Source organism: Lipophrys pholis, assembly GCF_963383615.2.
Source record: "Lipophrys pholis genome assembly, chromosome: 3".
Taxonomy (NCBI): domain Eukaryota; kingdom Metazoa; phylum Chordata; class Actinopteri; order Blenniiformes; family Blenniidae; genus Lipophrys; species Lipophrys pholis.
In genome coordinates, this window is record NC_137627.1 from 14016382 (window position 1) to 14031203 (window position 14822).

Genomic DNA, 14822 nt, shown 5'->3' on the forward strand with positions numbered 1-14822 from the left:
AAAAGGTGATCATATAACTACAAATAGAGAAACAATGGTTAATGAGACATAAAACAATCTGAATGAAAGTAAATGTAGAGCAAAGATACAACAGACTATTTCAGGCCATGAATTTTATGTACAAAGATGCAAGACACAAAACTTAGGCTGCTGTCGTTAGATGGCGTGTGAAGATCTTCTCTATAAATGATCATGGTTTGAAGTCTTCCTCCACCTGTTAATCTTCTCTCCCACCTAGACCACATGTCCGTGTCTCCTTCAACTTCCACCAGCTCTTGTAGGTCCTTCCAGACCAACAAAGAAATGTAATCAATCCGGTGGGTTCCCGGTCAGCCCTGGGTTTCCTCCATGTTGGACATGACTGGAAGATCACTGTGAGGTGACTGAGCAGGTGGACCATGAAGGGTTTCTGGCATCTGACTGACCAGGATGCCAAAAATGACCCCTGAGTGGAATTACAGTAATCAAGTATTATTATGGTGTAGGTTTTGTAATCATCATCATTGTCATTATAATTATCATCACATGAATAATAAATTAAAATGAAGATTATGGAGTTGGCACTCCACAATGGCTGCAGGCATAAGGGTGACAAGCGGATGTGGGATCAGCAGACCCTGCTGCTGTGCTGACAGGTGAAGGTCAGACTGTGGTTTGGTGCAGTAGTTTTGCTTTGATGGCGGTTCCATGGGTGCTCTTAAAGAGAAACACAGCCCTGTTGGTGTCATGGTGTGTAAGGGAAGACTACTGACTGTCAAAAGTTGCCTCTCAATCTGCCCTGACCATGCTGGTTTTCATTAGGCAGGGTGATCATGTTGAGGAACTTTTGGGAACAGCGGAGTTATTTCACGAACTGACACAGTCCCTTCTAATTCACGCCATTGAACACTTTGGATGGACAGGTCAACAAACATGACATAGAGCCCCTTGTTCTGCTCCCAACACTTCCCCTGGAGCTGTTTGAGTACAAACACCATGTCTGGAGTACTAATGCTGGCTCTGAATCCCTGCTGGCTCTGTAAGCTCACAATTTAAAATAATCATTCAAGCCAAGAGATCCTTAATATTTTGTTGCTGACGGGGCACTTTGGCTGAAGGCTTTAGGCCCTGAAATGAAGGATCGTCCAGTGAATATGTATTTTCACAGATTGTTGGCCATAAAACTCAGACTAAACTGATGTAAAGAGAAACTAACCAATACTACACTGCATTTCCAGGCCTTAATAACACACCTAAGTAAAACATTTTAATCAGATTTCAGAAGAGCTGATGAAAAATATAGCCTGCGCCATTGCTTGCTCACGAGTCCCCCAGAGCATCAACTACATTTGAGGAAATTTGCATGCAAGTTTTAAATAGAGAAACTCAAGAGGAATAAACACTTCTTATGTTCCAGATACTTTATTTAATCATGTGCAATAAATAAACCAAACATTGCTGGAAGAGCATTGACATTCACATGAAGACATATCTGATAATATTGTGCAGAGTATCATAGTGCATTATACAAGTATTTATGATTTAAAGACGTTTGTACTGCTGAAGAATTGCCGCACACGTTAACATCTCATGTGACCACACTGGCAGTGTCACTCCAAATAAATAAAACCTATTACAAAATAGTGGAAAGCAGTAGTAAATTGATCATTTAATAAAGGGATTTTAAATATCAAATAAAGAAAATACAAAAATGCACAGTTTTTATTTCAGAAAGTACATTAAAAGAGCAGCAGGAATCATTTCCTTGTACAGTGTGAAGACTGTCAGGCTTCTATGTCTCAGATGTGTCCTCCTGCTGCTGCGGCTCATGACAGCCTGTGACTGTTTCCTCAAAACTTCCGCGATAATCCAAGACTTCTCTCAGAATCCTTGTTTATCATCATCATCCAAACACAAATCTCTGTGTAAGCGTCATCCTGTGACCTCAGAGGTCCTTCAGCTGAGCCATTCACTGCACAGACGGTCAGAAAAAATTCCCATCCTGTGTAAACACTAAACAAACCATCCCTCAGCTGCCACAGACCAACATTTGTTTCATAGCTGTGATACTGAAGCCTTTGGACCTCATTTTAACTTTAATGTCCTCTTGAGTCTGTTTCAGTGGCGTCTTCATAAGGTACACCATTCTCCTGAATCCCTCCTCCAGACCCATCCCTGTGGTGGCTGAGCAGGGCTGGACGAACCAGCCTCTGCTGTCGCACAGTCTCATCAAATCCAGTTTCTCACAGAGTTCTTCTGGGTTTAAAGCCCCCGGCAGGTCCTGCTTGTTGGCAAGGACCACCAGAGGAACTCCTCTCAGACTCTCGTACCGCAGCACCTGAAACATGGAGGACAAGTTAATTTTTTCAAAGGTAAAAGTACTGCGGATATCAATCAGTTGATTTATTATGTTTAAATAACCATTGCTATGAGTTTACAGATGCATCTTGAACTTGAAAAAAATTCATGGAAAAGTGTATATTGCCCATAATTTAATTAAAAATGATAAACTTCCATACATTTCGGATGTATTTCATAAAAAGGGAGATATTTCAAATCTTTTGTGAAAGAATGATCACTTTCTTGACAGATAAAGTTTATATATATAAACACACACAATTGGAATTTTAACAACTTAAACCCTCTTTGTAAAGAAGTGTAAAATAACTTACAAAGACATTTATATGATATTTTTCAATTTCATCTGTGAAACCCTGACCATTTGACACTGACTTTTAATGAAGTATTTGTAAGTGCTGCTGAAACAACTGATGAATAGTTGAAAGTGTTTAAAAACTGTTTCAGTTGAATGTGTAATAATTATTAGCCTCCTTTTGTTTTTGTTAGTTTCTTTTACAGTATTTCTATAAAGATGTGTCATTTGTGGTCGGGCAGGAATCAGTTGACCACAGAATATAAATGGAAACCTGCAAGTAAGATATTGTGAATGGGTATTCCAATAAGCTCTACATTTCTTGGCTCATTCATGAGATTTGAAAACCCTGAGCTTATTGCTCCATATAAGCCCACCTATGAGGCCTCTGTGCCTTTTCTCTCCGGAGCCTGGCCAGTTACCTTAACTTGATGTTTGTGTTTCAAGATGACTTGCACATCTTCATCAGTCCGTCAGTACCAGACACAGGCAAATATTTCTGTTGCTCTTTTGTTTGATTAATGCGAGTTAGTGTAAAAAAGTTTTTGGTTTTTTTTGACATCAATATTCTGGAGTGCTGCTCAGAGGTTTAGTTATTATTACTCTTTTCTCAGGAGAATGTTCGCAAGCTGTTCAAGTCACGGTTTTGATTATTTTTTCTTTATTTTTTTCTTTTCTCTGACAGAAGCATGCTTTTGAAGCTGATGCATCTATTCTCTAAATTACCTGTATGGGTGAATGTGCATGTGTGTGTGCCCTGTTTAGGCTGCACTCTGCCTTTGCCTTGTCAGCTGGGAACAGATCCAGCCCCACATCCCTGAACTGGATTAAGAAGTAGAGAAGTTTGATGGATGACTTGATATTCTGAATCTTCTTCATTTTTGTCTTGGCACTGAGCAATAGCAATTGAGGCTGCATCTATTTTTAGTTGTTTTTTTTACAGTACTTTCTTTCCTAAAATTTAAATTAGATTAATCTATCAAAACAGTTTTACAATTTATTTACTTTTGCAGATATAGTTTTAAAACTCCTGTATATATTTTTTTATTTTTTATTTTAATGTTAAAAAAATATTCAGTTTTGGGTAATAATCTGTTTCTGGGGGGATTTTTATACAAAGATAATTTACTGTAAGATGTGCCACTTTGGAAAACTATATTCATAAGCAAATGTTCTCCACAGTAGACTTCTCATTACAGGAAACCTTAAGCTGCAACTTTGTAGTGTAGTGTGGCTTGAAAACTATCTGCAATGACTCCAATTGTAAGAAAGTGAGTTTCCATTGACGATGAATGTAAAAAAAAAAAAAAAAAGCCATATACCACTAGTGATGGCCACAGAAGACCTCTGTGTGAATGAGTCCATTAACAGTTTATCCAAATACAGGACGCTGAAGTATTAATAGAAATGAACTGTTTTTATGTTACCCGGTTGAGTTCCTTGCGTGCCTCGTCCAGCCTCCTCTGATCGCAGCTGTCCACCACAAAGACCAGCCCGGCCGTGTCCGAGTAGTGATGCTTCCAGTGGGGCCTCATCTTCCTCTGGCCGCCCACGTCCCACACCGTGAGTCCCGGGCTGCTCCTGTCCGTGTCCAGCGTCTCCACATTGAAACCCACGGTGGGCACCGTCACCACGCTCTCGTTGTACTTGAGTTTGTAGAGCAGGGTGGTTTTTCCCGAGCCGTCCAGGCCCAGCATCACTACCTGTGCCTGTTTCCGAGGCTTGGATACATGCATGCCCATGTCCCGGGAGCCCAACTTGTGTCTCGATCCACAGAAGTATGGCCTCCTCTTCTTGGGTTGCCGTGAAAACTTTTGCAGTCTGCACACAGTGGCTGTTTCAGTGCTTTGAGAGCTTTGTATGTTTGGTCGCTTATGAAGACCAAGTGACCCCTCCCCTCTGTTGTGACAGGATTCCGCCGGTCTCTGCGCAGCTTTCAGGAAAGCTATTTATACCCCGAGTGACGATGCAACTAAAAGGGAAAACATGCGGGTCTCTGGTTACCACCACACAGTGCCTTGACTCACATCACACCTGGCTCGGATCATCTCAGTCCCCAGGAGGTCCAGACAGGAAGCTTGTGTTTCTTCCTGGCTGGACGCTCACAGCGATGACGCCTCTGCTACCTTCTGGGTGCCCCGGCTGATAAATGATGTGTGTGTGGTGTTATCTTTAGATTAAAGCCAAGCTGTACGCACAACTTCCTGAAATCTGTCAACATAAACATTTTTGAGAGTCTGTCAGTCATCTGAAATGAGAATGAGCGAACCAACGAACCAACAAGTCCTTTAATAGTCCATCCAATCATCCATTTGTCACCCAACCAACTGACTGAAAGACTGACCAATCAATCGATCAATCAACCGACCAACCGACCGACTAACGTCTCCCTTGTTATGTGTGTACCCTTGTTTGAAAAACAAGTCACAGTGAATAAATGTTTATAGTGCAGAGAGGAAAAAGTCATTAAATCTCCAGGCTAATGATTCCAGAAAGAGCTGAATGGAGTCAGATCCAAGTAAAGTTTAAATCCCATTGAGGAGATGGGATTTGATGGATGAACTGTCCACAACTGAAAATAGCTTAGTCCTGTAGATTCTCTCGTTGGAAGTACAATGCAGCGTCTCGGAGGTTCAAGGAGTCTCTGGAATAGGGAAGCTCTCCTGATAATGAGGTTACCAAAAGTTATAGAGAAAACTGAGCAGCATAAAATGACAGGATTGGCTGCTTTCAACTAATGAAACAAGTGTAGAATTACTGGGACAGAACCCACAGTACAAACTATGGCGTGAAAAAGGCACTAAGAGGGAGTGCCAGGGCGAAGGAAAAGAACCACATAACTTACTGAATAATTCATATATTCATTGTGGTATTCTATCAAATTATGTCAAGGTGACTGTCAGCCAAAGATAATTTTGCAGTTTGGTTATGCAGCATGAAAATGACCCTAAACGTGAAAGCACTCATAAATAAACAACAGAAAACCCACCAAGGGTTGTTGTCAGACCCCAGGCCTGGAGGACGTTGGGATGCTGTTTATTCTTATGACACTTATATATCGTGCTATATTTGACTGCTTTTAAGAGTTCATCTTCTTGGTATGAGCAGCTGATGCAACTTTAGATTTAATACAGCTAATTGTATTGTGTAGATATCTGTAAGAGACAATACGAGCCATCTTAACCAAAGAAGAATTCTTTTGGGTTTTTCTGTCCACATTTAGTAGTTTTAGGGAAATAACTGTAATATTCTTTTTGGAATATTACAGACAATAGACTAGTGATATGCACCTTTACCACGACTGCAGTTTCAAAGTGCTTTACGTGACCTGTCACATTTACCTCCACACACACACACACACACACACACACACACACACTAACACACACTAATGGCGACGGCTCCCATGCAAGGTGGTTGTTATCAGTTAGGGAAAAAAAACTCAGGGTTCAGTATCTTGCCCAAGGACACTCTGGCACATAGAGAGGAGACCTTCGTCGCTGTACAAAGTCTCTTCCTTCTTTCCACCAATAACTTCATGTGTCACTCTTCTCCCTGTACATTTCTGCAGAATATTTGACGGCGGTATTGGAAGTTGTACCTCCTACACACATCAAGTCTGCAAAGTCTGGATTGTTTTTGTTGTCTGATATCATCTTGTATATTTGCCGGTCTTCAGCATATTTCTTTCTCACTCTAACCTCCACAAGTAAAAGCAGAACCACCAGCTCTGGAGTCTGGATCTGGTGAAACTTTCCTTCTGGTAACAAGGAGTTTTTTTTCTATCTCGTGCCATTAGATGCTGATGTTATAATTTCCAGGGATACAGAGATGATCACTACTGATGTTGATTAAAAGAAGACACAAAAATGACATTATCATTTATCATTTTAATGTTACCTTTGTGATTTACATTTTAAAATTTCAGACTTTTTATTTCATTATTAAAGTCAACAAAAACAAGTACAAATGCCACATAAACATTCTGACACGTACATTATCGAGGAAGAATGTGAACTTAAAAAGCACAAACAGTTTAATCTGCTATATTTCTCTGAAGTTAAAGGATTCAGGAACAGGCGCATTGCTTTATTAAACAATGGAGGCGTGATACTAACATTAGGACAGTATGTACATTCATCTTACAGGTTCATGTCTCGTGGAGACATTTTCTCACACAATGCTATCCTACAATTGAATTAACAAGGTATGACACCGAGGTCGTGCATTGTGCATGGCATGGTCGACTGCATCACATCAACAAACGGAGAGCGAGTTCCGGCAGCAGATTTCAGAACAGGAAATAAACAGCTTTAAAAAATAAGGCAACAATAACTCATCTCATTCAAAGGCCTGTTATATTTTAAGATACAGCTCAGAAAAACCAAAGAGCATGTGGATTCCTGGATTAAGATGAAGGATTTCTTTTCCCTGTGAGGATGATGTTAAAAGATGAGGATATAACTGTTATTTGTCAAGTGTCAGTATTTTCATTTCTCAGTCGGACAGTAAAAAAATAATTATAATGTAAGAAAAGTCCCAAAAATGGATAGCTTGTCAATATCTTAGGAAACAACAGTTTTAAAAGGGTACAAAAAAAAACCAGACATAGATGGCTTAATCTTGTTATCTTATTAAAGATCAAGTTGTTATTTCAATTATCTGATGCGTTAACAAATCTTTTAACTAATTAACTTTCTTCTTACACGTTTAAGGTACCAGAGTTATTACATTAGATAACACGAGGCAGACCTCTTGAGCTAATTAATAGCAGTTAGTCAGGCTGAGACATGACATTTTAACTCTATTATTATCCGGAAGGATATATTAATTTAAAGGGATATTTCATTTCACAATGACAAGCTACAATATTATCCAACAGGTCTAACATTAGTAGTAGTAGTTAAGATAAATTCTGATGAGATGGGTCTGAACAGACTGGTAGAGCAGGTTATTACCAAGTCTCAGAATGAAAAGAAAAAAACCTGATCAAAACAAACGCAAGACTTCAACAAAGCAGAGAATGTTATTAAAAAAAGAAGAAAGAAAGAAAACACTTTACAAATAAAGTCATAGAAACGGGTGAACTCAACACAAAACATCCATTCTTACATCAAGGTTTTTCGAGTCCAGCAAGTGTGATTAAACAACATAGTCATTTCTATTGCTGTACAATATGAATGGTAATATAAGTAGCACAGGCTTATAATTACGTGTCAATGGTGTATGAATGTGAATTACTACCCAGGATTCACAGTCGTGAAATGCGCCCGAAACAAGAATTTTTTTTTAATAAACTGCCATTGTGACAGTATCTTTCATTATTTTTGTCTTACAGTTAAGAGTTAAAAAAACAAAAATATAAATTCAGTGGTCACAAAGACAAGTGAAAGAAATATGATGGAGATGAAACTCCATGCTATTCTTTAAATGTGTCAATAAGGATGATGAGGTGATTTTTGATGTGACAGCTGTGTGCAGGTTCAACACAAACACATTTGTCCTTGTCTCAACTCTCGATTAGTCACATGCAAACTTGAGGTGAGACAGAGACAAACAGACAGACAGACAGACACACACACAGATCCCCCTGTCCCCTGACATGAATTCAATCACATTGGACTAAAATGTGTGTTTGATTAAAATGATTAATAGTATTACTGTGGAAATATGGAATTTAACATATATTATTTATCCTGCTGACTTCCCTGAAGCTCTCTGGTGCCCCTTAGTTCGTCCCCCACATTTCTAAACCCACTGCCTCACACTAAAAAGTAACCATGACAGTCAAGTGACTGAAGCTAATCTCAAATGTAACCTCAGCCCAGAAACCTTAACTTTAACCTTAAATACATGTAGAATGTCATGAGGGCCCCAGCAAGTGAAGTAGACAGTAGACCTCTACTGCAAGACACACACACACACCCCCCCACACACACACACACACACACACACACACACACACACACAGCGGTACACATCAATATGGCCAAGCTTAAACTAAAGACATGTTTGATGCACTGAGCGGCAAATTGCTGAAAATATCTGTGATAGAAATTCTTCTTGCTCCAAAAGCATTTTTTTTTTAAATTTATCTATTTATTTTTTTTACATTTTCTGTGTTTTAAGCCTTACTTCTGTTCAGACATATTACAGATACTGTGCTTGGCAAACAGCAAATCTACTTTTCTCCGGACTTGCTCTTGAACTTGACCACCATAACGGTGATGTTGTCAGGGCAGCCGCGGTAGTAGGACTGCAGGACGATGCTCTTAGCGCCGAAGTGCGGCTCATCCAGTCGTTCCCTGATGAAGCGGACGGCCTCGTCGTTGCTGAAGGTGTCCCACAGGCCGTCCGAAGCCAGGATCATGAACTGGGGCTGCAGCTTGTTCAGGTCGAAGGACATGATGTCGGGATCGGGGATGATCACGTTGAGGTTTTTCAGAGGGTAATCCCCCAGAGAGCGGGACATGGCCAAGATGCCCTGGACGCGCCATGAACCATTGAAACTGATGAAACCACCTGAGAGGGGGGGGGATGGAGAGAGGAGGAAAAGAAGGACCATGAGAAATGGGATGGGACGTATGAGAAGGAATGTGAAGAAGAATGACAATAATGCGGATGGGAGGTCAAAAGTTAGAGGAGGAGCAGAGAAACTACTGTTTCTGATGCCCACTGAAGTTAGAAACGTTTGTAGGACATGTTTGCTCACTTTCTTCAACTTTGAAACCACTGCGTTAAACTTTATTATAAAATGCATCCTTGCCACTGACATGTTTTCACTCCCTCTGTGCTTGTCATCAGTCTCACAGACCAAACTGTTTATGTTGGATGTGTTTCAATTCATGTTACATCCTGCGAGAACAGCTGCGTGTCCTCTGAGGCTTCAGCAGAATAGCAGGCAGAGAATTATATTGAAAATGACAAGATAAGATGCCGACTTCCATACTAGGTCAGGATGCCTCTTCAGTCCCAACTGAGTAGCATTTACAAAACAAAAAAGAAAAAAAAGAAAATGGGGTTGAGGAGTTCAGGGCTTTACGAGAATAAATGAGTCCTCAGGTTTCCGGAAGAAGTCGGAAAATCGGCTTATTAGTTTCTACTGTTGTTTTAGTGTCAGTAAATGTTATGTAGAAATCACAAATAAGAACAAATGATGACATTCCAAGTTAACTGCTCCCTTTCCGGAAGTGTGACATTACACTAAACTCAGCCTTTAACGGCCGAGGAAGCAAAGTACTGTGAACGTAATAACGATTACTAACATTTCTAACCTCACGTGTATTTCATTGTTCTTATTAAATACCGATTCATCCCACTGAGGGTCCTGGAGCCGAGCCCAGCCGATGCTTTTGCACTGTGGCGTAATGGTAAATGAGTGAGTGTTTGGACAAATCGGTGAAATTCTGAAAGTCAGAGAGTCTTTTAACACAATATAAAATATGAAAATAATTTTGATAACTTTAAAAAGAAAACACAGAAAATTAGTTAATATACACATTTTAAGGCAAAACTCAATAGTAAATATTAGTCTTATCCATTCATTGAAAATATCTATTTCATCCAGTTCAGGTTTGGGTGGAGCAGGAGTCAATCCTTGCAGTCTTTGCAATTTTACAACTTTTGACTTGGATTTGATACCAATGTAAACTTTTTTTTTTGTATTTTACTTCCAAATGGTTATTCCAGTCATTTTTTCCCCTCTGATCTGAGACTGTCTCTGAGTCGAGTCCAGGTGGGGCGTGGGGGCCTGTCTGCGTAGAGTTTGCATGTTCAGCATGTATTTGAGGGTGCCTGGTGACTCTAAGTTACTGTTTGGTGTAAATGCATCTGTCTGTCTGACTGTGTCGACTCTGTGATGGGCTGACGTCCTGCCCAGGGCGTACCTCGGAATTGCTCAGTCAGCTGGGATGGGCTCCAGGTCTAAAACCCAGAGAAAGCTTAAGTGGTATAAAAGACGGATAGATGGATGTTTTTGTTTATTTTCTGTGCAATAAGATTTATATGTACCTTGTTAAATGCATAAATCATTGCAGTAAGGCAATGCAACATCTAATGAGGATCATCAGCTCCATTAAGGGAAACACTTGGTATCAAGGATGTTTCATAGAGAAAGATGAAAACCAAAGTTAAATGAGATCATTTGTTGTGCAACAGTGGTTTCTGTACCAGAGCGAAAGCTCTTTTCACTTCCTAATAAAAACCCGCAGAAGATCTTATCATCTGTAGCATCATAACACGTCACATTAATAATTTAACATCAACATGCAACTACTGCATGTTGTAACGCGAGAGGTTTGCTTTTAGTACCCAATTAGGCCATTAGATGGAGATGGTGGGCTGTGCTGACATTGACTAATCTGGGACTCTGCCAACAAACTCTCAGACTATGCAGAGGAGGTTGAAGGATGAATTATGCCTACAAATACACCTTAAACACTGTGCACTGTCTGGCTGCATTTGATAACATGCTGCTTCAGAAGCAGATTGTGGTATCAGGCAGTCGGGTTTGATGTCAGCCAGAGACACAAGATGTGTGAAAAAAAAAAGAAGAGGATAATGCTTCTTAGCTTTGATCATAAGAAGACTTATTTTGCGCTTTCATGGCAATCTGAGTTTTGATGTTCCCCCAACCTTTAACTGAAGCCTCACTCTGACGCTCAGAGTCGAATAAAGTGTGGCGGTCTACATGGAGAGTGCAGCTGTTTTCTCACCAGCTTTCTTGATTCTCTTGCGTTCCTTGAGCTGGTAGGGTTTGTGGTCATGCGATAAAGGGACGGCGTTGCCGTCTTTATCGCATAGAACTCCTCGAGAGTCGCCAACATTCGCCACCGTCAGCTCCTTATCAGACAGCAAGGCCACCAGACATGTGGTACCTGAAACAGGCGGAGGACAAGCGAGAAGGAAGCAGATGAGAATCGGTAATAGTGGACATGTCAACACCACCACGCTTTATGGTCATGATCCTTTGGGGATGATAAAAAACGAAAAAATAAATAAATAAATCTATTAAATAGTTGATGAGATATTCCCATCTAGACAAACGGCGCGGAGCTGCTGTCAGACAGACACAGACACCTATTTATGGGGCACACTCATTCCTCAAGAAACAAAAGTGCCATTACCAGTGTAAAGAACAGAACAAGTACTAAATATTTCAAGTAGGCAATAAGCACAGGCCATGAAATGTAAAGTGAATAAATCAAGTGTAAGTAAATCAACTGCAAGTGTCTCAGTCTGCTGCATTGTCAGTGTCATCTGGTGTTACTTTCAGCCATGTAGCAACTTTTTGACTCCGGTCAAGTCTCTCTCTCCTGTCTCGTTATAAATACCTGATTAAGCACAAATGAACTGTTTTCCTATGTGATAGTGTCTTATTGAGGTAGGAATCCACATAGATGCTGAAAAGCCAGGCAATTAAATAATAATGAATAATGGGTAGGAACAGATAAATAAATAAATAAATACTAATCAAGTATTTGAAATAAGCTAAAATCTGACTACGAGAATCTACTATAGACACCTTGGAATGGCGTTGGAGTGCTACTGGATCTCTACATATTTATACATATTTTTTTGTTTGAAAACTTCAATGTCAAAGTGGTGCGTTCCACATTAAACTGAAACATTCAGTATCCAGCCACACTGGATGCAGCCACACTGGATGTACAGAGGAGATGTGTATTTCTAAGCAGAGTTAATGAACAATTGGAGGTGTAGAATGAGACAACAGAAATTTGTCCCTGCTTTACACAGAGAAAAGAAGGACATTTTGTGGAACAAACAAAAGTGGAAAAACATGAGAAAAACAATTTATTTTTTCAGATAATCAACAACCTCAAACCTGGGAATGATCCTTTCTGTTTCTATGAGACATCATCTGAGAAACCCCCCGTCCTAAACACACCCGTCCATCATGTATGAGGTGAAACATGTGAAGCCAAAGGCTCACAATGCAAGAAAGTCTTTGAAGTAACTTTTCGTCCTCGTATCACTTTCCAAAATGCTTTTATTTCTGCCTCTCCTTCCTCTCTTTGTTTAGCTTCCCAGCCAGGCAGAACAGAGTGTAGACTTGGGATCTGAGGCCTATTGTATGAGATCCAAAGTCCTGTAGAGAAAGAACAGATCTGCCTGTTTGGCCATCTGCTCACACAGAGTAAAGAAAAAAAAAAAAAAAAAACTGCAGAGAGAGAAAGAGACAGAGGAACAGGCGAGATGGGGTAAAGAAAGAGAAGAAAGCAGAGGGTGCTACTGGTCAGGACCACCCGGACAGAGAGGCAGGGTACACAGGGGGAGCTATGTGCAACATACAGTGGAGTCACACCAAGGATTTTAGAGTGAAGATGGCCTCAGGCGACAGAGGAAAGACTAAAACTAAGCCGGTTTAAATGCCATCACAGGAATTCGCAAGGAAGACATGCAAAATATTCCTCTAAAGTTTCACATCTTGGTACGACCGGCGGTTTACGTCTCAGGTGTTTCACATTGAAATGAGCAAGATGAATCCATCTCTCCTGTGAAGGGTCCTTCTATTTGGCCCACAGATACTCTGTCCTCTATCCCGTCCCCATGGAGGACATGTGAGAGAAAGAAGCACATTAAATGAAAAGTGAAAGTAAGAGTGGAACGCTGGCAAAAAAGTCTTGTGAATTATGAAAGACAGAGACAGGAGATTACTTCTCAAGAGGACAATGGCTTTATTATTCTCAATCACAGCTTTGGGTAAAAAAAAAAAAGTAATGAAATGTACAAAAAAAGATAGTAACTATGACAAAGAACACCAGCTGGAAGTGTGAACAGCATGAATGAAGCTGAAATGGATGTCGCCTAATTGTAAATGACTCGCTAAATCTTCTATTGAGTTAGTGGAAAAAAATCAATTTCTATTAGTTTCATCATTGCATGCATCCCTAATCCTGCGCTGCCTATAGCTGCCGCTGTGCCGCGCCAGGTTGTCCAGCTAATTACTCTTATCTGGTTCCCATGGTGATCGAGATAATGGACTGAGGTGCACAACCTCACCAATTAGCCCGACCATGCCAAGCATACATTCAGCATTCCCTATTAAAATGACACCATGGCCCACATGCACTCTGCGCTCCTGCTAATTATTGGCAGAGCTGGGCCAGGCACACCTTCAAGAAGCCAACAAGATTAACATCTCGGTGGGGCTCCAGTCCTGCAGTCTAATTCGTAACAAGACGCACATTTCCCATTTGTCTCAAAGTTAGCAAACTCTGGCCGAATTGGTGCTTTTGCTCTCTCCATGGATTTCCTCTTGCATGAATGCGTGCTGCTTCAAGTACTAGAAGTTGTAAATACTGCTGAAATAGGGGCCCGGAGGTTAAAGAAGTGGACTTCACAAATCATCACTGTGGGTTCCTGAGCAAGGCCCTTGACCCCTTGACCCCCGGGTGTAAATTCCACCAAGAAAGATCAATAAAGGAAACTTCACTTAAAGCAGAATGCCCAACACTGTAGGCCAGGTCCCCCCCTGGGGGGTTCAGGAGGGTGTAACAGCTAGGGATTGTTTTTTTCTCCTTGTAAACAGGAAAAACTAGACTTGTCTGAAAAAAACAAAAGCAGTCCTGCACAAGCACACTACAGTTGTACTAAATAGTTGTCTCTCTCTCCTGGAGTCTGTGCTCTCCCTCACCGACACTGAAACTTTGTGGTTTTGAAAATGGGTCGGGCCTTTCTGTGTGGCGTCTGGTACATTAGTTTCCTCTCCAAAAAAAAAGCATACATGTGAGGCTAATTGATTACTCTAATATTGTCCTTGGGTGTGAGTGTGTGTGTGTGTGTGTGTGTGTGTGATCGCCTGCCCCTTTGTTTGCCCTTTGATGGCCTGAGGACCTTCACAGGCTGCACTCTGCCTTTGCTCTTTGTGAGCTCAGCTGCAGCTTCCTGCTACCCTGAACTCCACAAAGCAGTGTAAAAGATGGCAGATTCATAATTTGCCTGGTTGCATTACAAAGAAAACGAACCAAGTGGTAGCCGAGCATGTAATCTACAGTGATTTCAGTGTCTCTGACAACTATGCATGGCTCACGTTAACTTTTCTGACTCGTCAACAGGGGAATAATGCACTTTGTTAAAATAGGAAATAGAGAATGGAATTAAAAAATATGCTTTAGCTCAAAACCACAAGTGTGTCAAGTATTATAGCCATACACAACATATGAGGACT

At 40.7% G+C, this 14822-nt stretch overlaps 2 protein-coding genes across 2 annotated transcripts in view; both read right to left on the reverse strand.

Moving 5' to 3' along the window:
- Positions 1-1387: 1387 nt before the first annotated feature.
- Positions 1388-4532, reverse strand: LOC308107779 (ADP-ribosylation factor 6-like). Its single transcript, XM_080460269.1, has 2 exons — positions 4060-4532; positions 1388-2317 (listed from the first exon to the last, which is right to left on the reverse strand). The coding sequence occupies exons 1-2, from the start codon at positions 4372-4374 to the stop codon at positions 2009-2011; spliced, it is 624 nt and encodes a 207-aa protein (XP_080316395.1). The 5' UTR covers positions 4375-4532; the 3' UTR covers positions 1388-2008.
- A 1971-nt stretch (positions 4533-6503) lies between these two features.
- The window catches only part of ppm1lb (protein phosphatase, Mg2+/Mn2+ dependent, 1Lb), a 53722-nt gene continuing 45403 nt past the window's right edge, over positions 6504-14822 (reverse strand). Inside the window, exons 3-4 of the mRNA XM_080459962.1 lie at positions 11347-11508; positions 6504-9154 (exon numbers count right to left, since the gene is read on the reverse strand). Of these exons, the coding sequence (XP_080316088.1) occupies positions 8814-9154; positions 11347-11508 (503 nt within the window). The 3' untranslated portion in view covers positions 6504-8813. The remainder of the gene's footprint in view (positions 9155-11346; positions 11509-14822) is intronic.